Source organism: Aegilops tauschii, chromosome 5, assembly GCF_002575655.3.
Source record: "Aegilops tauschii subsp. strangulata cultivar AL8/78 chromosome 5, Aet v6.0, whole genome shotgun sequence".
NCBI classification, from domain to species: Eukaryota; Viridiplantae; Streptophyta; class Magnoliopsida; order Poales; family Poaceae; genus Aegilops; species Aegilops tauschii.
In genome coordinates this window covers 462,203,987-462,230,816 of record NC_053039.3, presented here as the reverse complement: position 1 = coordinate 462,230,816, position 26,830 = coordinate 462,203,987, and the positions used below count along the sequence as shown (strand labels likewise).

General features: G+C 43.6%; 2 protein-coding genes across 3 annotated transcripts; one reads left to right on the top strand and one right to left on the bottom strand.

Annotated features, from left to right (window-relative positions):
- Positions 1–11,098: 11,098 nt before the first annotated feature.
- LOC109773233 (probable protein S-acyltransferase 19) lies at positions 11,099–16,837 on the bottom strand. The gene is made up of 9 exons (XM_020331935.4): positions 16,657–16,837; positions 15,021–15,134; positions 14,515–14,916; positions 13,940–14,008; positions 13,790–13,861; positions 13,503–13,628; positions 12,942–13,022; positions 12,663–12,851; positions 11,099–12,530 (listed from the first exon to the last, which is right to left on the bottom strand). The coding sequence occupies exons 1-9, from the start codon at positions 16,699–16,701 to the stop codon at positions 11,559–11,561; spliced, it is 2,070 nt and encodes a 689-aa protein (XP_020187524.1). The 5' UTR covers positions 16,702–16,837; the 3' UTR covers positions 11,099–11,558.
- Positions 16,838–20,097: 3,260 nt separating this feature from the next.
- On the top strand, positions 20,098–25,677 carry LOC109773235 (potassium transporter 18). 2 transcript variants are annotated; one of them, XM_020331936.4, is made up of 10 exons: positions 20,098–20,351; positions 20,717–20,885; positions 21,195–21,420; positions 21,912–22,157; positions 22,998–23,048; positions 23,375–23,632; positions 23,717–23,769; positions 23,945–24,059; positions 24,143–24,397; positions 24,500–25,677. In XM_020331936.4, the coding sequence occupies exons 2-10, from the start codon at positions 20,766–20,768 to the stop codon at positions 25,531–25,533; spliced, it is 2,358 nt and encodes a 785-aa protein (XP_020187525.1). In that variant the 5' UTR covers positions 20,098–20,351; positions 20,717–20,765; the 3' UTR covers positions 25,534–25,677. The 2 variants fall into 2 exon arrangements, with proteins under 2 accessions (XP_020187525.1, XP_020187526.1); XM_020331937.4 differs by having other exon boundaries at positions 20,100–20,355.
- The last annotated feature ends 1,153 nt before the right edge of the window (positions 25,678–26,830 follow it).

The window sequence follows — 26,830 nt, the reverse complement described above, 5'->3', positions numbered from 1 at the left end:
ATTTGTCCAATTAGTTTTTGTTTTAATGGTTTATACTTTGAATAATTAGCTACTCTTGGTGTTGTTGTAGATGTGCTTGCATGTTGAATTCTTAGTGTTCTAAGTAGTTTGAATGCTTGCTCTGGCCTCTATGCATCCCTATGAGTAGTTGCTATTAATTTTATAAAGTTTTGTTGACAAATTTTTGTCACCCCAAAATTTTTATTTTCAGAAAATTGTACGCGGACATGATGAACCTATTTGGAAGGTGTTCTTCGAGGAGACGATCCTCGGGGGCATCTTCTAGTGACAGTCATGCTCGTCGGTCCTATGTTGAACCAAGTGAAAGTTCCACGCGAGATGCCGCCACCAAGACATGTTTATGGCCTAGCGATGAATATATGGTGCATGTGGGCATCAAGGAGGAATTTGAGCAATATATTCACAATGCCGGTCTCGGTCCCTACCTCTCAGATAAGTGTGAACAACACCAACTTCTCACTGAATCATTTGTCAAAGGATTTAAATATTTTCCACGTGAGTCTAGGGTGTCTTTCATGCTTTATGATGAACCTTTTACTATCCCACTGGAGAATTTTGCTTACCATAGCAAACTTCCATTCTGGGGCTCTCTTGATGAGCCATCAAAGGCAGAGTTTGAGTCTTTCTTGACTAGCTTTTGTTACGGTGAAGGTAGGGGAGTGAGACAAGGAAGAATAAAGAGCGTTCACTTTCCCGCAATTCAGTACCTTGCATTATTTAACGGGAAATGTATAGTAGGCAAGTAAGACTGTAGCATACTTTGTGCGCTAGACTTGAGCCTCATTCACGTCGCTCTCACTGGTGAAAGGAATTATAACCTTGGAGCGATTGTTGCACATAGACTTCAACATAACGCTAACAGTGGTTGGTTCTATGGTGGAATTTATGCCACACGTCTAGAACGAGGGCTGGGTGTTTCACCCTTGCCCTTTGATCCTATCCTACCCACTCGGTATTTAGATTTTGATGCCTTAACATAAGATTCTCAAGGGAAGGGCTGATAACTTTACTTATAATTTGTTGTTTAACCAATCACATGTTGTCGACACATATTTGCCTGCGCCTGATCTCTTTGATTATCACAGCAAGGGAAGATATTTTGTTCTTGAGAGCGAGGCCCGAGCTCACAATGCAGCAGTGCTGGCAGCACGGCAGGCCGAGGCATCCGCACCGAGAGCCTTCGTGAGCTACCACGCCGACTACTACCCTCCAGGCTACTGATCGACTACCAAGTTAGGCCAAAAGCCTAAGCTTGGCGGAGTACGTGTATCTCACTGACTTTACATTCATGTCCACTTATTCTATTTGTCGGTGTTCACACTTTTCCATTGTATCATCCATTCTTAGATTTATTTTCCTGCTTTCTTCTTGTGTGTTTGAAAAATCTTAGAAAAACCAAAAAAATTAGTTGTAGTAATTTACGTTCTATGCATGCTTAGTAGTAGCAATAAAAAGAAAATCCAAAAAGATTTCCTTGTTCTTCTTTTGCTTGTTAGGAGCTTTCTCATGTAAATAGTTCTTCTCGTTTTTGCTTTTTATTTTGCTTGTTGAAGAAAACCAAAAACTCCAAAAATATTTCAGTGTGTTTCTCTGAATTTCTTTTCTTTTTATTCGAGTTGTACCGGGAAGAAGACAACGATGAAAATGTTGAGTGGCTCTCATATGAATAACTGTTGAACTAATAAAGAGCCCATTTTACCTTGTCTTCTCCTGTTGAATAAAATGTTTGCAGATTCCAGCTTAGTCCATGGCACTCTTTCACTATTATTATTTTCATATCATTCGGTCGTGCAAGTGAAAGACAATAATGACGACATGCGATGAGCTGGCCGTGGCAAAGAGAAACTGGTATGAACTCGACTTGTTCTGTCTGTGTAAATATGTTTAACCTAGTATCCAGGCCTCAGCCAATTATGATTAAACATGTTTGCAATGATAATTAGAGATTATAGTTTCTCATGCCATGCATAAGTAGCTGAGAGTTGATAATGATTTATCTTGGATATCAACATAGTGTTAAAATGATTGTGATGTAGTATGATGATATGGTATCCTCCTCCGAATGTTCGAGTGGCTTGACTTGGTACATGTTCATGCATGTAGTTGAATCAAAACCAACATAGCCTCTATGATATTTATGTTCATGGTGTTCATATCCTACTCATACTAGTGTCCAATGTTACTTACGCATAATGCATGGTTATGATCGTTGTTGCTCTCTAGCTGGCCGCTTGTCAATCTTAATTGCTAGCCTTCGCCTGTACTAAGTGGGAATTCTGTTTGTACATCAAAAACCTTGAACCCAAAGTTATTCCAGATGAGTCCACCATACCTACCTATATGCGATATTACCCTGCCGTCCTAAGTAAATTTGCATGTGCCACCTCTAAAAACTTCTAGAAATATATTCGTTTTGTGTGCCTGGATCGTTCATGAAACGACAGGAGGTGGTCGATATCTTCCGTGCTAAGCAGGTCATCCTCAGGTCGAGTGTTTATTCACTCGCCATTGCACGAGGAAATGGGCGGTATTAGGGATGCCCAGTCCCAAACTGCAAACATGAAAAGAGTTCATCTTTGAAATAATCAAAAAAAACTCCCAATGGAGTCAAAACCTTTACTTTTATCGCTTGGGAACCGCCACTAGCATGCTTAGCATGGAAGATGTTGATAACTGATGGTCGTGAAGTGAATAAGAAGGGTGCATGTCTCAAGATATCATTTATCTCTGTTTTAAAAATTGAGCTCTGGCACCTCTACAAATCACTGCTTCCCTCTGCGAAGGGACTATCTATTTACTTTTATGTTGTGTCACCATCTTCTAAACACACGCGCCGGAAACTGAGTAGAGCACAACTGTCATGATTTATGCATTGTGTGTAGCTAATGTTGGGTGCATCATGACTGGATCTTTTCTACCATGAATTACAATGTTTAGTCGCTGCTTGAACTTTGGAGGTGCTCTGCATTTATGTTTTGCGGTCTCAGAAAGGGCTAGCGAGATACCACTATTGTCATATTATATCATGGTTGTTTTGACAACATGTTGCTGCTTGAGATATCTTATTATTGCTCGCTAGTTGATTATGTCATTGATATGAGTCATTATAATCTTTAAAGTTATTGTTGACATGGTTAGTTATAATGTTGGCTGAAAACATGGGTGCTGTTTAAGCTTATTTATGCAAACAAGAGCAAAAGAGTTCATAAAAAAATTTCTTTCTCACTTACAGTTTATCAACTGAATTGCTTGAGGACAAGCAAAGGTTTAAGCTTGGGGGAGTTGATACGTCTCCAACGTATCTACTTTTTCTCACGCTTTTCCTCTTGTTTTGGACTCTAATTTGCATGATTTGAATGAAACTAACCCCTGACTGACGCTGTTTTCAGCAGAACTACCATGGTGTTGTTTTTGTGCAGAAATAAAAGTTCTCGTAATGGAACGAAACTTTGCGATGATTTTTTATGGAATAAAAGAGAATTATTGGAGCCAAGACCCATGTGTGCACCTACTAAAGGGAATAGAAAGATCTTGGGAGAGAGGGGCCCCTAGGTGGGCATAACCCACCAGGGCGCGCCCCCCTCTCCTGGCGCGCCTAGGTGGGTTGTACCAACCTGGTGGCCCCGCTGACGACCCCCTGATACTATAAAATCACATATTTCTAGAAAAAAATCAGGGAGAAAGAATTATCGCGATCCATGAGACGAAGCCACCGCCAAGCCTTGTTCTTCCTCGGGAGGGCAGATCTGGAGTCCGTTTGGGGCTCCGGAGAGGGGGGTCTTCGTTCTTCGTCATCACCAACCCTTCTCCATCGCCAATTCCATGATGCTCCCCACCGGGAGTGAGTAATTCCTTCGTAGGCTCGCTGGTCGGTGAGGAGTTGGATGAGCTTCATCATGTAATCGAGTTAGTTTTGTTAGGGCTTGATCCCTAGTATCCACTATGTTCTTACATTGATGTTGCTATGACTTTGCTATGCTTAATGCTTGTCACTTTGGGCCCGGGTGCCATGAACTCAGATCTGAACCGTTTATGAATTCATCATTATATCCATGTTTTATATCCGATCTTGCAAGTTATAGTCACCTACTATGTGTTATGATCCGACAACCGCGGAATGACAACAACCGGACCCACTCTCGGGGATGACCGTAGTTTGAGGAGTTCATGTATTCACTATGTGTTAATGCTTTGTTCCGGTCCTCTATTAAAAGGAGGCCTTAATATCCCTTAGTTTCCAATATGGACCCCGCTGCCACAGGAGGGTAGGACAAAAGATGTCATGCAAGTTCTTTTAATAAAGCACGTATGACTATTTACGGAATACATGCCTACATTATATCGATGAACTGGAGCTAGTGCCGTATCACTCTAGGTTATAACTGTCACATGATGAATATCATCCAACAAGTCACCGATCCAATGCCTACGAATTTATCTTATATTGTTTCTACTGCGTTACTACTGCTATCATCACTGTTAGACTTGCTACAAACTTACTGGTATCACTGTTACTGTTACTGTTGCTGATGTCACTACTATAAAAACTATCAAACTACTTTGCTACTGATCACTTTGCTGCAGATAATTAATCTCCAGGTGTGGTTGAATTGACAACTCAGCTGCTAATACCTTCAAATATTTTTTGGCTTCCCTTATGTCGAATCTATAAATTTGGGTTAAATACTTTACCCTCGAAAACTGTTGCGATCCCCTATACTTGTGGGTTGTCATGGAGTTCTGGAAAATACAATGGTTTCTTTCATTCCGAATTTGGCAGGAAAAATAGGCAGCAGCTGTTGCACTATTTTGGTTCCCACAAGTGAGACGTTGCTCCACCGATCATTGATGGTTCCAAGGGCGTTTATCTTGATGGAGCTTAAGTCAATGCGCGTTAGGTTGAGCATAAATCATGTTTCCACAGAGAAGGGGCCTTGACAGACATATTCCAAAGGGAGCATGCTTTGTGGTCACATCCACATCCATGGGCACTTCCTTTTCATCTTAAACTATCTTTCTTTCTATCAACAAGAATAAATAAATTATGTGAATTTCTTCTCATCTAAAAACCCTAGTTTAACTCAATTACTCTGTTATCACTATGGTGATGATATCAATGGAGCTAAAGAAGATTGGAAAGGTTGTTGTAAAGATAGGTCAGTGCTTTTCTATAGGACAGATGTATAGAGGTTTAGCCCCAATGGTTGTGGATGATCCAAGGAACATCATCTATTGTTGACATCAGTTTTGAGATGGTTAACCACGCTCATCGTGTGGTCTTAAGGAAGTATCCTCAGATATTATTGCCTCTTGGGTTTTTCTTTTGCCTTTTGTGAGGATGCCTCAATGGCCGTTGGTGAATTAATTGTATCATGGCTAGAGTGGTTGAGAGCTCTACAAGCCAGGACATTCAGGTGTATACCTACTGGTTGCATAAGTTATAGCTCGGTGTACACATGGCCATTACATCCCTAGCACTCTCTCTCTCTCTCTCTCTCTCTCTCTCTCTCTCTCTCTCTCTCTCTCTCTCTATATATATATATATATATATATATATATATCCCCCAGGGTACCACATGTGTTGCAATGCATAGCACAAACAGCCTGGCCACCACTTATAAAATAAAATAAACAGCCTAGTTACATCCTCCTTGTTCTTCTCCAATGGTATATGGATTCAAGATCAGTTTACCGCGTGAGGTAAAGCATAATCGGATTGCAAGGTATCGGGAAGGATGTTGCTTCGATGATGAAAGACTGTACAGCCTGCACGCAAAACAGATGATGATGCTTCCTTACAACATCCACAGTCTATGGATGCATGAAACTATGTTTATCTTCTGCTACTACCATTTTGCTTGACATGTTCAAATTGGTAATCCCTTAGAGGTGTGGGCTTGTTGACTGCGATATGTTAGCAGTAGCACCAACGAAGTTGCGGTTTAGTTAGTCATGAACTCATGATACATAACAATGCTTGTTCAACTGCAATCACAGACGTCTTACTAATTCGGTCTAACAGATGAACATCAGTCACAGAACAAGCAGTATCATCTGAGTTCAAATCATTCCCTAACACAACTGAAAGAAAAACAATCAAACACTAAGACAGTTGGAGATGATGCCTTCACACGTGGGCAACGATTACCACAGTAACAGAACACTCCAAAGTCTGCAATGTGAACAAAGTCAGCTGCAAATCAAAAGGTTCTACACATCATGGACAGTTTAATCAACTCTTCTACTACCTATCAAGCGCATCAAACAACTGAACTCCTAACGCACGCGAAAGAAAAAAGAACAACAGCTATTAGTCAGTTCGTAGACATCAAACAAAGTTAGCGCCATCATCGCTCACTATAAAGCTCTAAAGATCATCGACGTCTCTGTATCATTGCTGCCCCGGATGAGCAACCGTTTCACCAGTTCTCCGTATCTTCACCCCCATTGTCATGGTGGCACTTGAGCAGACGACATAGAGAAGAGTAAAACAGCAGGTAAAAGTCACTCGCCAACAAAGCGGGTTCTTCTAGAAATTCCTAGGTCAAACAATGGGAAGGAACCTGTACGAGCTTTCTCGCCACGCATGTCATGCTGGTGGGGGTTGGGGTCTCTGCTTCCCTCAGGGCACGCTCTTGTGCCCACCTCATTCCTTTTTGCGTTTACGCCAGTGGTGCTCGGGATTGGCCCGCCAAAGAATATTTATTGGCCTGTGTACGTCAATCTCTCAGACGGCTGCCCCGAAGGAACCGCTGATGAAGTTGTGTTCGCAGGTGCAAGGTTTCTCCCATGGTTGCCTGGTTCACCACTGGGATTCGCCAAGAAACTTAGGTTTCTTGCAACCGGCTCAACGCTAGGCCCAATTCTGGTTTGTCTAGCCACCGAGCCACTGGCACATACTGACTAGCCTCTTGATCCTAGACAATAGAAGCTCTTTGGTTCTCCCAGGCAGATGGTGTGGCTGACTAGAACCATTGGGCTTGTTATTTGTGGGGTAGGAACAAGTGGCCTTGTAGTCCCTAGTGCAGGCATTTTAGGAGGTGGAGTTGGATAAGGTGTGGCGCAAAATTGAGCACGAGGGAGTGTGTTCCTGGCTGGTTAAACAATTTGCAGTCTATGTTGCAGTCTCATAGTCATCTTGCCTTGCAAAACTCTATGGACACGATTTATGAAGAGTAGACGGCCTCATCTCACTCCTTAGTACCTTTGGAGCGATGTAGTAAACCGATGTGAATGGGGGTTTCGTTTGTATTGATCCAAACGTGTTATGGTTACCAAATTAATACACACTACTACATACTCATAATGCAGTTCGCCGCACCCGTTTTCCCTTGTTTAGTGTTTCTTTGACATGCGTTTGCCTAATTATGCCTATTTTTTAACCTTAGATTATAGTAATAGCACAACTCAGTTCAACAACTGCAAACTAAGCCGTAACTATATATGCTCCAAAGTTGGATTACAAAGTACAAGTGCGTGTAGGCTCACACATTGGTTTAGTTGACATCCTAGTTTAGGAGGTATATCCAAGAGTTCACCATCCATCCGTGCCTAACTAATATTACGTGGTGTTTAGGTTCACATATACATGCATATATATGTATGTGTATGGGTCCCGAAACCTTTTTTTGCGAGGGATGGGTCCCGAAACCTGGTTATGAGTATATAGAAGGAAGCATCATCACTGTGTGCTTCATCTCGTGTGCGTGCGTGGGTTGGGTGAGGGGTGAGGGCATCCCAATAGTCGTAAATGGAACAATTATAGCATTGTTTGCAGGTGGTTGAGAGCTGTATAACTCAGGGCATTTAAGTTTGTACTTACATATTATTTATCTAGGTGGGCCCACAAGGCCGTTACATCTCTATATATCCCACATGATACATCATCTCTTGCAATACATGCAGCAAATTAGCACCCTGTCACCACGGTGTGATCTACATCCTCGATTGTTCCTCTCCTATGGCATATGGATTCAAGATCAGTTACCCACGTGAGGTGATTGGTAACTAGATTGAGAGGCATCGGGGAAAATGTAGCTACTGCCACTACTCCATCGTGTGAAAACAGAAAGCTAAATGTTGGTTGTCTGGCTAGAGGTTGTTAGTTGGGTTGGAAAGAATCCAAGCCGAGCCAGCTCGTGGACCTCCTTCACCAGGCCCGTCTAAGCTTTTGTGACTGCGCTTGAACTTGGCTTGCTCAGAGCTTTAGTTTGGCTAAGATAGCATGCGAGCCCAACAACTCCCTCTGCTCGTCTATGCACCATTGAACGAGCTCTTGCCCTAATCCTGACCACCGCATGCGATGCCCTGAATGCTAGATCTCCATTGGTCATCTCCACCCTAGCACCCGCCCCCACCTCCTCCATTTGCACGTCCGCTAGCCATCGCCACATTGTCAACCACTACCAACCCACCAGTCGCCGCCACTTTGTCGCTCTTAGCCACTCCACCATTGCTGAAAGTAGCTCTGCTTTCTCTGTGCGGCTGGACCGTGGGACAACTGAACCAGCAGTTCGGAAGTTGTACTAACCATATCATAATTTCTCTATCCTTAATCAAATGAAAGTGTTTATGGATGCAAAAGGGGGGAAGGTTTATGCTTAGTTCTATTAGTCATTTCATTCATAAACACTTCAATTGCTCTGAAGTATGTGATAAAATAAATAAGAGTAAAACACAATATGACTAAAGCAGCAATTTTGTTTCAACAAGTGCATACGAAGGATCGCGCTATGTGCAGTGCATGCCAAGATCAGGAAAACGTGCCATGAACAATGTTTTAGTACTAATCAAGGCGCCTAAAGTTACCTTAGAGCATCTCCATAGAAGATGTATATGCAAAAATAACTACCTTTTGCATCTCCGAGGCCCAAAAACACCTCTCCAATAGATGGTATAGATGCAAAAAAAACTACATCTCCGCCTCCCGGAGATGTAAACTACAACACTTCGTGATGCAAATTTGCATCTCCACCATATGGAGATGTAAAAATGCAACCGCCCACCAACTACCCAACTATCGTTCATTTCACTTCCACACGACCAGCCGTCACCCGCCCAACTCCGCTGGCGGCCGAATTCGCACCAAATCGACGCTGCCGAGCACGCCGCTATCCCCCCCCCCCCCCCCCCCCGGCCGGTCCCCCGTCCCCTGCCTCGTCGGATCGCCGCCTGCAACCGTTGATTCACTTTCGGCCGCCGCCGAATCGAAGCATCTCCGACGGCTGCAGCTGGCCTAAATGCCTTCCCCCGGCGAGGTCTACGATGGGCTAGGCTTCTTCCTAGCCTAGACCCCCCGTCGGAGTTAGGGGAGGCGCGCCACGTCGCCCACGAGCCTCGGCCGTTCTTCCGACCGTGCAAAGCCGGCCGCCCGCCGCGATGAGCTCCCGCCTTGTTCTCTGGCGACCTGCGGCCATCTCCTCTGTCGAGCAGTCGCCGCCGCCCGCACCCCCGGCCGCCCAATCCACAGCCGGCCAATTTCATCCACCCCCCAAGCAAGGTGTTCAACGAAATTCTTGAATGTAAAAAAACGATGAGACTTCATGGTTTTTTTGTTGGGGTTGGAGAGTTAGTTTGACGGTGATTTCTTGCATTGTAGATGAGCTCGTGTGGCTCCTCTTTCGTGGATGATTCCTCGTTGGATGGGGAATTTGATTTGAACGAAGAACGGGACACTGCTATGCTAGTGGCGATGCAAAAGGGGAATTTGATTTTCAGATGTTTTATTTCAATTTTGTGCGGCCGAACAGCAGCCGTACAGCAACTACACAGCAGCTACAGTGGCTGCGCAGCTGGCGGCCGGTTTTGCATCTCTAGTTTGCATCTTCTATTGGAGTTGCTCTTTTACATCTCCATTTTGCATCATCTGTTGGAGTTGGCCCTTTTTCAGAGATGCAAAAGGCACTTTTTGAAAATGTAAATTTTTACATCTCTAAATTTGCATCTTCTATTGGAGATGCTCTTACTTCCTTTCATCTGAAACTAGCTTTCTTTCTCTCAACCAGGATAAATTCTATGAATTTCTTCTTAACTACTTAAATTTAGTTACTTGGTTATTACTACTGTAATGATATCAGTGGAGTTGAGGAAGACTAAAAGGGTGATGTAGAGCTAGCAACTTTTTTCTACAGGAGAGATATATGGAGGTTTATCTCCAAGGGATGTAGATGCTCTATGGAACCGTCATCTACTGTTGGTTTGAGTGGCTAACCACGATCGTGTGGTTCTAAGGAAGTATCATTAGTTTTTTTTCTTGACTCTCGGGTTTTACTTTTTCCTTCTGTGAGGGCATCCCAATGCTCGTAAAGAAATCAGTTGTATCATCTACATGCGGTTGAGAGCACAACAAGCCAGGACACTCAGGTTTGTACCTAAGGGCCGCATAATTTATAGCTAGGTCTACACATGGCCATTACATCCCTAGATATCTCTCTATATATATCCCCAGGATACATCATATGTTGCAATGCATACAGCAAACACCCAGAACACCACTTCATCCAAAAAAAAACGCTCTGGCCGCCACTGTATGATCTACATCCTCCTATGTTCTTCTCCCATGGCATATGGATTCAAGATCTGTTATCCCGCGCGAGGTGAATGGTAATCGGATTGTGAGGTATTGGGAAAGTTGTTGCTTCGATCAGGGTGTCAGCCCATAAAGAGAAGAGAATTAAACACGGGCTTCCTGGCTAAAGGCTGGTGCAACCAGCCTGATGGCGCAGAAGATGATGCTTCATTATACAATATTCATAGCCTATGGATGCAATGAAACTAAGTTTAACTTCCGGTACTACCATTATCCTTCACATGTTCAAATAGGTAGTTTACAAAGCAGCGGGGAATTCTGCAACATCCTTGAGGCAGTGGGCACGTTGACACCAATGCGTTGGCACTAGTAAGCCACAGTTTAATTAGACATGAACTTATGATACAAAACAAGAATTATTCAATTGTAATCATACCCATCTCACTAATTCAGTTCGGAAAATAAACATCAATTATGCAGCAAGCAGTATCATCTGAGCTAAATTCCATTCTCTCAACATGAAAATAAAGCAATCAAACGCTAAGACAGTTGGAGACAATGCCTTCACACGTGGGCTACTATTACAGCAGTAACAGAACAGAGACTTGGAATGAACGCTCCGAAGTCCGTAATGGAACAAAGTCAGCGGCAAATCAAAAGGTTCTACACATCAAGGGCAAAGTTTAATCAGCTCTGCTACTACATGCCAAGCGCATCAAACATCTCAACTCCTAATGCACGCAAAATAAAACTGCGACTATCAGTCAGTTTGTAAAACATCAAACAAAGTTAGCGCCATCCTCACTCACTATAATAAAGCTCTAAAAAGCATCATTATCTATGTATCGTTGAAGCCCCGGGTCAACTATTTCAGCAGTTCCCTGACTCTGCACGGGGTGCAGTGCATCAACATCACCCCCACTGTCATGGCGGTGGCACTTGAGCAGACGACATAGTAGAGAAGAGTAAAACAGCCGGTCAAGGTCACTTGCCAACAAAGCAGGTTCTATTAGAAATTCCTAGGCTCAAACAACGGGAAGGAGCCTGTCCGAGCCTTCTCGCCACGGATGTCCCGCTGGTGGGAGTTGGGATCTCTGCTTCCCTCAGGGCGCACTCTTGTGCCAGCCTCATTCCTTTCTGCATTTATGCCGGTGGTGCTCAGGATTGGCCCACCAAAGAATATTGATTGGCCTGTGTACGTCAATCTCTCAGACGGCTGGCCCGAAGGAATCGCTGATGATGTCGTGTTCGCAGGTGCAAGATTTCTCCCATGGTTGCCTGGTTCACCACTTGGATTCGCCAAGAAACTTGGGTTTCTTGCAGGCAGCTCAACACCGGGTCCTGTTCTTGTTGTTTGCATGGGCACTGACACGTACCGACCAGCCTCTTGATCCCAGACAACAGAGGCTCTGCGGTTCTCCCTGACATATGATGTGGCTGACTGGAACATTGGGTTGTTACTTATATGTGTGGCAGGAACAGGTGGCCTTGTAATCCCTAGCGCAGGCCTTTCAGGAGGTGGAGCTGGATGAGGTGCTGCACGAAATTGAGCATGAGGGGCAAGCTTGTGGATGTGGACCGGGCTGCTTAAACTGCTTGCGGTCTGTGTGCCAGTCTCATAGTCATCCTGGCTTGCAAGACTCTGTGGATATGAGTTCTGTAGAGGAGACAGCCTCATCTCACTCCTCGATTCCTTTGTAGCACTGTAATCAACACTCATACTACTCCTGACGCTGGCATTGCCACTGGAGCTAATATCAGCTTCATGGCCATGACGGGCATCTATTGGTCGGAGAACAGAGGATGATGCCCGAGCTTTTGCCGCAGCTTTCATCACCTCGTTTCTGTCCAGCTTTGCAAGGCTCCGGGCACTGATCTTGACTGGCTTCTTGGCTTTGTTTGCTCTTTCAGCGTATCCAGCAGCATCAGGATCAACGGTTGAAGGAACCATCCCAGGGTCCAAATGTGGAATCACTTCATCCTGGTTGAAAGTTTCAGCACAACTAAATTCAGTAGTCTTACAATTGTCTCCAACAATATAAATATTTTTTTTCCAGCTGAGAGTCATATGATTAAACTTTCAAAAATCTTGCAATTTACACAGGCAGCTTACCTGATCAATAAATATTCTTGGAGGTGTACACCAAGCACCCTTGTGGTGAAGGCCAAGAGAACTTCCAACACTGAATCCGGTTGTTGCTGAATTTGAGGGGGAATAGATGATATTTGCTCCTTCCTCGTCTTCTGGAATCCCCTCGCTCATAGCTCTCATTGCGACCACATAATCATAGGTTGAGATCCCCTGATAAAGAAATAGAGAAAGAACCCAGCTGAGGAAGCAAGATAAACTTTGCATATGTATTACATTTCAAGTATGAGGTGTGAGGCAAACCTTTCTGATCAATATCATGTGGAAGAAGAAAAGTTCTCCTAAAGGTACGCAGGCCACTAATGACAGAAGTGTGAATATACCCTGGACATGATAATATCACAATTGAGTTAATTATCAGCTAACAAGACTTGTTCTGAAAAGTAAGAACCAGTAAGTAATGCTTAGTATACATTAGATCCAATATGCAAGCACTATAGGTAAGCAGTAAGCCAATGATAGGCACAAGAGCTAAGAAGTTAATTCATGGATCCTAAAAAGTAATAATTGCACTTCCAGAAGGTAAAAATAATGTGCTACAAAGCACATTAAATATCGATGTGTTGTGACAAGAGGCTGTGCAACCATAATACTCTAAATCGTATAAATGAAACAATAACATAGGTAACAGCGTCAGAACTTTGCCAACATAGCATGTAGTGCAGCAAATAGAAGGCAAACAGTCTTGGGATTCCTCAACAGCTAATGGTGGAAGGTGCTGCTTCAGATATTATTATATAATAGCAAAGAAAAGATTCCTATATTTATATAGTAAAAGGTACGGCAATTCAATACGGTACTTACTACAATCACAGCAAATGGAGCGCGAGTCAAGCCATTCCCAAGCTTTTCTTGGAGAATTCTTGGTGAATTCTTATCGACAAAGCAGAGAACAAGAACAGCAATGCCCACTCCAAATTCAATTGCAAGCTGTCACAGGAAACTGTAAATATTTAGTACCATAAAGGGGAGGGAATAACTATACACAAACCTCTAGAACCAAGTGGGTTTAAAACTGATATGCTACTGCATTGCAGCCCTCATGCATGCTCCCAAAAAAATTATATCTATAACAGGTGAACATTGCATACCCATAGGAGACTGATTGCCATCAGAGCAATAAACGTGAAGTAGTTCTTCCGCCCAACACAATTATTCAGCCACTGCAAAAGATGCTCATATCAGCTTACGCACAATCAGGTGTCAGAAGGTCGCATGCTAACACAGTTCAAGAAACTCACCCGACAATGATGATCAAATCCATCCACGCACTTGTCACAGCTTCTGCAGTGTTTACTGAATTTGCGAACCTGCAAAATTAATTTATATAAAAAATAAACATAAGTTTCAACTAAGCCTGCTGCATGCTAAAGGGGACTTTTGGAGCATGGGGGCAATGGAGCACGTTTTTAAAACACCTCAAAACGGTGCTTAAAAGATTCAAAAAAGCTGAGTTTTTTTACATGAATACGTATGCATGTGGTCTAAGTACCTGTTAATTTTCTTCAATAATACGTCACATCATACTCGACACAAAAAAAGACAAACATTCAGCCCAAAATCAACAAAAAACAAGCCAATTATTTTGCATGTATTTGTCTTTTTTGTACATCTCACATACAAGCACGTATATCATATACTGACGAAATTTTGCAGTTATACTACGCTTCTATATGTGCATGTACACAAAATTCCGGACTTTTTTTAAGCCGTTAAAATCAAAGAAATTGAGCTTCAAAAAAAAGGCGCAATGTGCCCGTGCTCCAAAGTGACTATTCGGCTGCATGTTTTATAACCAAAAGCTAAAGAAGCATACCTCAGCATTGCATAATGTGCAAAACAGAGCCTCTTCGCCATTAGCTTGTTGCTCTGAATCATCAGGCTTCCGGCAGTCCTCCTTAACAAATAAAGCACACACGAGCCCACCAAAGAGGAAACAACTTGATCTTTTCTTCGGCAGTTGTGAGCTCACATTTACGTTTGCTTCCCCTATAGATGTACCTCTGTGATTAGAATGGCCATCTAGAGAGCTTCTGCAAGTAGATGTTGGGGAGTGTGTTCCAATAGCGCTGTTTGCTTTCTGGGGCAAGTTTATGCCTTCCAATCCATCGCTGTTAGCAGGTACATCGACAAAACCATCCTCAAACCTTGCCATGATACCATGATCAGCAGGATTAATACTTGTGCACCGGATGTAAAGGATGAAGACAGCCAACGCCTGGAAGTGATGCAAAGAGTGAAATGATGTTTCATGATACCACAAGATAGCTCTCTTCACATGATCAGAAAGACATAAAAACAATGATTCTTTTTAAGACTTACCATGGGAGTATAAATGCCTATCGCAACATACTCAAGGACTTGTGTTCCCAGAAATGGTGCAAAGAAGGCATAAAATGCAACCACCAGAAGGAAGAATACAGTAATTGCAACAATCTGTCAAAACAATATTAAGAATCAGTAAAATTTGTGAAACAAGCCTTTCAATGTACGAACTTGAAAGAACTATTGAGGCTTCTGCAACAGTTCAGAAAAGTAATGATCAATTCTCTCTATTTCCATTTCTAGTTCACATAGTTTGATAACTTGGGTGCACAAAGGCTATTGGTGCAGTATCATAAGGCTTCATATTTTTTATTTTATTTTAAAAAGACAAGTGACAATAGCAAGCACACATCTGAGCAGACATTAGCAATATATGACAGAAATGTACATGCTGATTAACAAGCTTGGGCTTAGCAGTAATATTCTGAGAAAATATTTTCTTGAAGCCTGAACAACTGGCTTTCCTTTTTAAAAACAGAACCAAAACCATGACACAATCACTTAACAACATCTATTGACTACATTAGATGGAGAAATTCCATATGTTGTGGAAGACCACCATACACAAAGATATCTGACAAGTGGCCCTTCCCCACAAAAGAAACTAGAATATGGTAGCATGAAAGTTCTTGCCACCACTTGACCAGTAAGAGTTTTCCACCACCAAGTTCGATGCGAAATTCAGACAAGAGCCAGCTTTGTGGCCTCAAGAACAAGCTTAGGACAGAAACCAAGCTACTGAGCCAACTCTCCCATAAGCCAACAGAATCGAGAAAACAGGCAAGGGCTAACTTTGTGGACTCAAGAACAAGCTTACAAGCCACTGGGCCAACTCTCACATAATAAGCCAACAGAATCTAGAAAACAGAGAGAAATATCGCGATACTGCACCACCATTCACTGACAAACCAAAAACAGAAAAATGCAGCTCCTCTAAATCGCCTACATTCACGTTGCCAAACCATCCCCTTGGAGACCCACCTAGACGCGGCCAGAAATAGCCCAAACAAACAGGTCCCAGGTCTCACTCCAGAGCATATAAGCGGATATAATTTAGCATAAAGGGTTTTACCAATTCCAGACAGTACTAACCACAACCTATTCAGACAGCACTACTACTACTTCCAGTTTAACTACGAGTAACAAGCAACCATTTCAGACAGTACTCTAGAGCCATCTCAGACAGGAGACGCATCAAGCCCGCTCCGGCCAGGCGGACGAACAACCCTAGGCAGCAGCAGGAGGAGGAACCGCACCAAATCGAGCACGGGCCGGCAGAATTCACAAAATTCCCAAGCCATTCCGTGGCCCAGCTCACACAATCCACCTGCCTCACCCACGCGGACACGCGGAAAAGCAGGAGAGGAAAGGGAGAGCCAGCCAACCACCGCCGAGCTGGCTCCCTCCTCGGCAGATCTTCGAAATCGGGAAATTTCCTCCGGCGCGAGCTCACGGGGCGGCGCGAGCACGCGGCGAGCTCCTCCTGCGGCTACCAGAGACGCGAGCCGAGCGGGGAGTGCATGCTTCCATCCCGGCTGCGCCGATCCGAGGGCCGGGAGCTAGCGTGGGAGGAAAGGGAAAGGCGGGGAAGGAAAGGGGGGAGAGGAGCCGGCGGGCGGGCGGGCGGACGGACCTGCAGGGTGTGGGCCGGGAGCTGCCAGCCGTGCTTCCGCGCCATGGCGGCACCCTCTCCTCCGGTCGCCGGATCGCCTCTCCGGCGGCGCGCGGCGGCAGGCCAGCTCCCCGCTGCTGCTGTTGGGGCGGGGCGGGGCGGAGGGGTTGGTAGTTTTTTCAGTGCAAGAATAATGGCGAGGGAAGATTTTTATTAAAACCCCTGTGGTCTCTCTCCCTGTCTGGTGGGTGGGCCATCCCTCTCTCATTCATGGCTTTTCCATGGGCTTCTCTCTCTAGCCCGGTGGTGATCTGTGATTCCCTTTTTTGGGGAATTGTTTGTTGGGGGAATGATTAGGTCAACCAATGCTGGACCATTGGGGCATTTTGTAATGCTATAATGGTTTGAGTTGCCATTTGGTGAGTTTAGGTAAGACGGCATGGCAAGTATAAACAAGTAAAAGTGTAATCTAATCTAAGTGATCTAAATGATTAATGTTCTCATCTGACTTAACAACCAATAGTCCGGATTTTTATTTTTTTTACATAGTACAGACGCAAGCACTTATACATACGCGCATCCACTCACCCCTATGAACGCCCACACGCACACCCTGCCTCTATGAGCGCCTGCGAGAGATTGAGCCGGCATATCATCTTGAGATTTACGAAATCACCGTAGGCACCTCATCGTCGACGGAAACGTCTTATTCCACCGAAAGTGCATTGCTGGAGATAGCACTTCCCAACTCCGGCGGATGCGCGGGCTGTGACCGATCGCCATAAATAATCGTTAGTATGGCGAATTGGGGGATCAGCGCACAAAATTGCAACTGTAGCGGCAGCATCGTGTGCATTGCAATAGTCAAATTTACGCAGCTCCCCTCGATCTCCGTCCGCGAGCCCGTGGATTCGCCTCCCCTCCGCCTGCCGCTCCGGCAACCGGTGAGGGGAGGAGAATCCTGGTGTCTAGACTACCAATAGTAGATAGGTAGGGCTTTAGTCCTCGCAGGGGCGGCGTTTGGACGGATGACAGCGCTCCTTCTTCGACTCAGTCTTCCGGGATTCGATCCTCCTCAAGTTCGTCCGTTGAGCCCGTTGATGATGATTATGAACATATATGTTGGATGAAATCTCGCTTAAATTTAAACTAAAAATTTAAACCAAATGAAAAAATAACCACTAAAAGAACAATTATGGAGGTTGTCGTCTGCCGATTTTGTGATTGCGCATAGGCCTAGCAACCTTCGAATCATTATGGAGTCCGCTTCATATGGCATATGGTGATCCAATTTATGGCAACTCTACTAGAATTGCTCTTATGTCAAATGCTAGCATTGTCAATAGTTTTTGTTGATTTTGTTTTCACATTGTCAAAATTATCGTTCCCACGCCCTTCATACACTCTGTGGATTCTCTGACTTGTTGCCTTTGTTCAATTTCATCTGTCGAACTGAAAACCAATGACCCATATTGGATGCTACAGGCGCTAGAAAACAACACTCTATCCGTCTCATAATCTAAGATGTTACATTATGGAGGGAGTACTTGCTACAACAAAACCAACTAGTGATTTGCTATGCACAATGCTCAGAACAGTACTTGCAACGATCTTGTCCTTCCATTCTTGATCATGTGGCAAAGTCAGAAGTGCCTTTGTCACGACAAGGTAGAGAATCTGCACGCTTCATACAATACAGTCAAGAGGGTTCCGGGGAGCCATTTTCCTTTCTTCTTTGAGGAGAAAGGTAGACCATATCTTCTGATGAAATTTTCTTACCAACACGTGCATAGTATTAGTCACATTGGACCCGTGGACCAAAAAAGGCAAAAATAAAACAACTTCATGGTTGTTTATTGGAAAATTCAAAGATTAAACTCAACAAACAATGATTTTTTATGTTGCCTTTCCCTTTTTTCTTGTCTTATATTTTTCCCTTTCTTCATATTTTATTTCCATTATAAAAAAATATTTCTGTTTTTATTTTTATTTTTATTTTTTATTTTGTAAATGCATGAATATTTTTACTTATACATTTAATTTAATTTTCATAATTATATCGTTCTCATAAATACATATTCTTTTCAAAAAACATATTTTTTATTTTGATATATATTAGTTTTTTATGAAAACATATTTTATTCATGAACATGAATAATGTTCTTTATTATGCATGAACATTTATTTTGAAACACATGCATATTTTCACTTTCAAATCATGACATTTTTTCTAATTCATACTCCCTCCGTCCGAAAAAACTTGTCCGAAGCTTGTCTCCCAAGTGGATGTATATAGCACTAACTTGATGTTAGATACATCCTTTTGAGGGACAAGCTTTTTCGGACGGAGGGAGCAGTATGCTTTTTTATCACCTATTGGAATAACCCTTAGACAACACATCAACATTTTATTTTGAAATACGCACAATTTTTGTTTAATATTTTTTTTTACTAATAGACAAGCTTTTATATAAAATGTAAATTACAGATGAAAAATATACCAAATTTAATGACAAAGATAAATAAGACCCCCATTTATGTTTTTTTTTTAAGGTCAGACCCCCATTTATGTTAATCTTGAAGCACAACTGCCCTAAAGCGACACATAAGAGCTCCCTATGCTCAATCCACACATTCTAGTTTGGTTGGCCTTTCATGGCCAGATGGATGGTTCATCGTTGGGCCAAACGTTGGCATAAGCCCCCTGTTTAATCTCGTGGGCATGTCCTGCCTCCCTCAAAAAAAAAACATGCTGCCATGTGGATCCACTTAGAGAACTTCTCAAAAAAATAATTGTGTACCCACTTAGATTATTTCAAATGCAGAAAGAAAAGTTGTCATTAGGTTCCTGTTGTTGTCTTCGTGCCTGCTAAAACAACTTTGATTAGGTTTCTCTCGTATGTGGTATGCGGTGGCATGATTCATTTCGTGCCAAGTCGTTTTCGAAGGAGGTGGTTTAATTATTTGGATCACGATGCTGACAGCCATGTCCGCTAGCATCGAGATCCTATTATGAATGCCTATTGTCTTGTCTTACACGATGAACAAGCGAATGACGCACCATCGTCACTTTTTTTTAGGGGAAAGTACCATCATCATCACTTAACTAACCATCTAAGTAGCCATAGACAACTTAAAAAAAAATTTATGGTATGCCGAGGTAAACCGTCACCATGTACAATGACTAAATTGCCGAGACAACTTCTCAAGGATAACAAAACTCCCAAACTCACTAACACCGACGACATCGACATCGCACAAAAAGAATTCGGTTTTGACTTTTATGCTAAGGTTTGGGTGGATTAACAAACACTCTGACGCTGACGTTGACATTGCTGCATGATTTCGAGAGCGCTCCTGCCGGTTCCTCGAAAAGTAAATAAAAAAAAAAATTGACAGCGCAATAACAATAAGCCAATCAATGCCTCCCATTTATGCTCCTCAAATAATTGGAGACAGGCCGTATAGCGACAATTTCCAAATCATCTCCACTCCTCTCTGCTCCACATCCGAAATTTCTGACAGAAAAAGAAAGACTGCGCCGCAAGAAGCAAAATTCCAACTTTTCTCCCCGGCCCTCCCCACACCTGGCGGCCCCCATCCCCGCCGGAACCGGCCGAGCTCCTCACCGGCGACGGCGGCGGCGGCGGCGGCGGCGTATCTTCGTCCTCGCTCATTGCCACGCATGGTTGACTTGGTGTCGCTGGTCCCCTGAGGCAGGTGCTCGCCGTCCCGGCCCCCCGAATCTTTCTCGTGAACAGATTTGAACATCTGGACCTTTCTGGTTGCTTTTGACTGCCTCTGAGCCTTTTGGAACCCTCTAGTCTTCGCCCCGCCTTTGCTCCCCTGTATCTACGTATGTATGCAGCTGGAGTCCTGTGCTCGGATTCAAATCTGGAGAACTAATTTGATTGAACATCTGGATTTTTGTGGTTACCTCTGACTGTTTCTGAGCCTCTTGGTCTTGGAACCACATGTTCTCGTTTAGATTCGTAATCAAAATGAGATATGTTGTCGTTGGTTGTCATGTACTCTCTGCAGCAATAGACTGAGATAGTTCTTGACTTCTTGATGCCTGCAGTTTGTGACATACTTCTGCTGCTGATTGACTGGCCTGAAGTCTGAACCTCATGGAGACCGTTTCGACGAACGAGGACACCGGCAAGGGGGCGATGTGGGAGCTGGAGAAGAGCCTTGATCAGCCCATGGACGCAGAGGCCGGGAGACTGAGGAATATGTACAGAGAAAAGGTGATTGCTATCATCATCCAAGTATTTGTCAGTTTTCTAGTATATCTGAACCTTAGCCAATAGGATACATATAACTAATGTCCTGTGTTAAGAACATGGCTTTGGCATTGAGCATCACAATTTTGTGTTTTGTAGCACATTCTTTTCAGTAGTGCATTCTCCCTGATAGTTATCCATATGCATGGATTTGAGATGTTGACTAAGATGCAGAGTTATTTGGTGTCTTTACTCTGAACTTCTGAAAAATGAACAGCCACAGTGTGCTAAGTAATTCTGTTTTTGCCCTGTTTCTCCCTCTTGTATGTGCAGACCTACCCAACAGTTTTGATGCTACAACTAGCTTTCCAAAGCCTTGGTGTGGTGTTTGGAGATTTAGGCACATCGCCTCTTTATGTTTTCTACAACATCTTTCCTGAAAAGATAGAAGACACGGAGCAAATTATCGGGGCACTCTCGCTTATTATCTACTCCCTTACTCTCATTCCCCTCGTTAAATATGTTTTTATCGTCTTGAGGGCAAGCGATAACGGCCAAGGTAAGAATTTGTGCCTCAGTTATGGAAAGATTAAACTGTTCGTACAGGTCTGCCTTATTTGTTCGAGATAATGCAGTAATACATACAGCATGTTCTATGAACATCTGAAGATTGCCTGAAAATGAAAAGCTAATGTGTATGGCCATACAGAGGAAATTCTGGTCAAGAGCTTCCTAAAGCCCATGCAACAGTACAGTTATGTAGGACTTTTGTTGGTTCATCTATAAACTTTGTACTATCCAATATAAAGAGATTCTTTTAACACTTAAAAAAAGTTATCCTGCCCATGTAAAAGTTGTTTTATATTTAAGTAATCGTATCATCGGGAAAGGCTGATACTAGACTATAAAGCTGTCACTCTAAGATGGACCCATGCCCTTCTGCTAAGTTGCCACAAGTTTTGTCTGTGCAGCTGCCTCAAGTAGGGACACAAAGTTTAGTGTGCCACAGACAATAAGCCACATCTTCTAATAGCTTTTTTGTCTTTTCAGGTGGAACTTTTGCTCTTTATTCATTGCTTTGCCGGCATGCAAAGATAAGCATTATTCCCAATCAACATAAAACCGATGAAGACCTAACAACATACAGCCGTCAGACATATGATGAGAAGTCTCTTGCTGCAAAGATCAAAAGATGGTTAGAGGGGCACCAATTCAGAAAGAATGTCATTCTTATTCTTGTCCTTTTTGGTACTTGCATGGCTGTTGGAGATGGAATTCTCACTCCGGCTATATCAGGTGAGTACATGCATGTTTTATCTTTATTTATTATCAGATTTCTCCAAACTGATATTGTTAGGAGAACCTGGAGCTTTCAGCCTGACATGCACCTAGCTTTGGCCTACTAAGAATCCTTATGTTACCAAAAATATTTGGCAAAGCATGCATGCTAGATATTTCTTTGAAGCGTATTACACAAATTGTTTTGCAATGAGATGCTACTCACGAAGCCACTGAATAAACTATTTTTCATGATATAAGATGTCATGTATCCAGTACACGACATGGTTATGATGGCCCTAGGGCTTGCTCGAAGTGACCGTGGCCCCAAAGAGCTGCGAAGGCAGCTGCAGTCAAGGGCGGAAAGGAGAAAGATTTAGGAAATATTGGTTTATTCTCTGCTTATTTCAACCAGAGGATATGGCAGCCCTTATGTAAGAGGGCTTGCCCCTAACTGAAGAAACTAATCTTATCTTTCATAACTTACTTGATCCCAGTCTCTTAAGTCCTTAACTACCATACAGATAACTATCCTTGTACATAGCTGCCTGTAGAGTGCTCCTCCACGGGCTGTACGCCCATGACAAAGATGAAAAGCGGCCATGGATCTGCATATTCTGTTTCGTTCTAATAAATTAAACTGTACCTTTCCAGTCTTACATGGAGCATCTGAGATTACCAACTACTCCTTCTGTACTGATTTCAGTCCACAGCATACGAGCGTGGCTGTACTGATTTCAGTCAATTTTAGCTGCTCTACATATCTTCTTTGTGATGCTTGTAATTCCATAATTCTACTGTTAAGTTCTACCCAATAACCCAAGTGAATTGATAATAACGGTGCTTTACAATTTGCAGTTCTTTCTGCAACTGGTGGAATAAAGGTCGAAGAACCCAGAATGGGAAATGGTACAGTTTTCTGCTTTTATTAGCTTTACCATGTGCATCTCAGAGGAGGATGCCAAAATTTGCAATTAGAGTTAATTTAACCAGAACTGTTGATTCTAACCTTAAATAATTCACCATATTGTTTTGGATGTGGAATGATAAGCTTAACATGCTAACGTGATTTGAAGCATTGCCTTTTGTCGTGGGATTGTTTTTTTCTGATGAGAACCTTGTCGTGGGAACTTTGTAGTGGTAGTGTGCATGGGAACAATTAATGTTGTTACACAAATAATACTGAGAGTTAGACTTATGATTAACTGAGTCATTTTATTATTTTCCCATGACAGATGTGGTTGTAATAGTCTCCGTGGTGATACTGATTGGACTGTTCAGTATGCAGCACTATGGCACAGACAAAGTCAGCTGGCTTTTTGCACCAATAGTATTTGTTTGGTTCATACTTATTGGAGTCCTGGGGGCTGTAAACATTTATACATATGATAGGTCGGTTCTCAAGGCGTTCAATCCTATTTATGTATATCATTATTTTAAGCGAGGGAAGACTAGCTGGGCTTCCCTGGGAGGAATTATGCTCAGCATAACAGGTCTGGAATTCTTACCTTATTTCATATGGTGGCTTGTCAAAAACTTGGCAATAACCTGACCTGACTGTTTGGCTCATGGTTCAGGGACAGAAGCACTGTTTGCTGACCTTTCATATTTTCCCGTACAAGCTATTCAGGTACCATATGTTGGCTGTGATTGTTCTTCGCTATGCATATTTTAATCTGCATTTTAAGAGGAATGCACTCAGTTTTATTTTGTTAGAGGTAGTGGATCTACCAATATAACTTTCACATGAGTACTTTAATCAGTCAGTTTGCTTGCTAACATCCTTTTATCATTTCGAAACGCAGATTGCTTTCACTACGGTTGTGTTCCCATGTCTTCTTTTGCAATATACTGGTCAAGCTGCCTATATAGCCACACACAAAGACAAAGTCTCCCACTCCTTCTATTTTTCTCTTCCAGGTAAAATTCAGACGTAGGGAATTCCCCGGTTAGGTGATTACCGTATTGATGCGAATACATAGTGACATGATTATTTGGCACAGAGCGTATACTTTGGCCAGCATTTGTCGTTGCAACAGCTGCTGCAATAGTTTCTAGCCAGGCAACGATCTCTGCGACGTACTCAATTATCAAGCAAGCGCTTGCGGTGGGATGCTTCCCCAGGGTGAAGATCATCCATACATCGAAGAAGTATCTTGGCCAGATATACAGCCCTGATATTAATTGGATCCTCATGGTTCTCTGTATTGCTGTCACCGCTGGATTCAAGAATCAGTCCCAGATTGCAAATGCTTATGGTAAAAACTAGAATTAGTTCTCGCACCTCTCTAAAATCTCCGCGGTTGCCGTTTGTGTTTCTGCTCTGTTGCTGACATGAGTGTTGCATGCTGCATAAACAGGTACAGCTGTGATAATGGTCATGCTTGTGACAACATTTCTCATGATCCCCATAATGCTGCTGGTATGGCGCAGCCATTGGGCCTTGGTCGTGCTCTTCACGGTGTTGTCGCTGGCTGTTGAGATCCCGTACTTGACCGCCGTCATGAAGAAGATTGATCAGGGCGGCTGGGTTCCTCTCGTGTTCGCTGCGGCCATCCTCCTCATCATGTACGTATGGCACTATGGCACGCTCAAACGCTACGAGTTTGAGATGCACAGCAAGGTGTCCATGGCGTGGATCCTGGGCCTTGGCCCGAGCCTCGGCCTGGTCCGGGTGCCCGGGATAGGCCTGGTGTACACAGAGCTGGCGAGCGGCGTCCCTCACATCTTCTCGCACTTCATCACCAACCTCCCGGCGATCCACTCCACCCTGGTGTTCGTCTGCGTCAAGTACCTCCCGGTGTACACCGTGCCGCTGGACGAGAGGTTCCTCGTGAAGCGGATTGGCCCCAAGAACTTCCACATGTTCCGCTGCGTGGCACGGTACGGCTACAAGGACATCCACAAGAAGGACGACGACTTCGAGAAGATGCTATTCAGCAGCCTGCTGCTCTTCATCCGGCTGGAGAGCATGATGGAGGAGTACTCGGACTCCGATGAGTACAGTGCCCTGGACCAGCAGGAGCTGATCGACGAGGCGCGCAGTGACGCCAGGTCCGCCGCCGACCTCAGCTACGCCTCCCGCGACTCCATCGTGCCGGTGCGCTCCCCGAACCGCCCAGGGGCCATGTCGTCGGCACAGACTACGACAGCGACCCTGGGGTTTGAGACCGTGGGCGACGAGGTCGCGTTCCTGAACTCGTGCAAGGACGCGGGGGTCGTGCACATCCTCGGGAACACTGTCATCAGGGCTCGCAGGGACTCGGGGCCGCTGAAGAAGCTTGCCATCGACTACCTCTACGCCTTCCTGAGGAAGATCTGCAGGGAGAACAGTGCCATCTTCAATGTTCCCCATGAGAGCCTGCTGAATGTTGGGCAGGTGTTCTATGTGTAGCTAAACTGGATGTAAATCACCGTGTTTGTGTGTAGATTATTTTACAAGAGAACTCTACAGAAATGATGATTAATTGATTTTACATATCTGGAATATGTAGATTTTGGTACTAATAAAATGACACATGTAAATTTAGTAATAAAATGGCAAATTTCAGTGTAGTGCAAATTTAGATAGGAATCTGAATCAAATTATGCAATTAAGATGCGAATACATGTCATATTACAACCAACTTGTTACCATCATGTTGCACCAAGGTTTAGGTTTACATTATGATGAAACTTCTTTTGAAATTTCAGGTTATTTTGAAAACTGGCAATTTTTCTAATAATTTACTCGCTCACCTCTAGCGCTAGGACAAATCCAGCCTTCCATTTTTGGCACGGACAGCGGTGAGACTGATCCAGCCTTCCGGTTTTGGCATAGACGCGGTAACAACTCAAATCTGCAGAAGCAATGGCGGAGACAACCCCAATCTCCAGTGGCTGGAAGTGCTTCTCCCCTTTGTCTCGTAGTCCGTCTCGTCTTCCTCGGCGTCCTCGTCTCCAGCATGGGTGGGTCCTCGTCTCCAAAGGGGGTCAGTACCATACAACCCCCCTCCTCTATTAGGTCGTTAGGTAGGGTGCATGGTCAATTTCGCCGGTACTTACCGCAACATCAATTTCGCCATTAGGTCAGTAAGGATGAACGATTGAAGTTGGTTGTTCAAGTAGCAACACTCAAAGTTGTGATTCAGACTTGGGTCATATTGGTCCACAAGAGAGAGGTTCTTCAGAGTGATAAGCCTGTCATCCGTTATGGTCCAACTTTAACCCGAAATAGGGAGAGGATGGCAAATCTGAACTACATATGCACAAACAACAATGTAGAGGATGCGAACATGCTTTGAATGCGAAATTCACCTTTTGGCAAGCTTGTGGAGACGTCTAGGACCAAGGGGCTGCTAAGATAGCATACACACCTATGTGGAATAGCAAGTTTGATGTTCCTTCATGTTGTTGGTCATAATCAGAGATTCAGGGTTATTCGCAATACATTCAAGAGATCTAATGAGACAATTTCCAGGTATTTCAAGTAAGTCTTGTATGCTACTGCGGAGCTCAGAGAAGAGGTGATCAAGACACTAATTGGGCAAACTCCTACCAAGATTTGCATGAGCCCTATGTGATATCCATATTTCAAGGTGAGCACTACTTGTAGTTCATGCCGTGACCATGTTCTAACAAAGTCGTAACAATAGGTTTTCAAGCCATCATAGGCGTAATAGATGGTACCCATGTGGCTGCTAGAGTGCCGA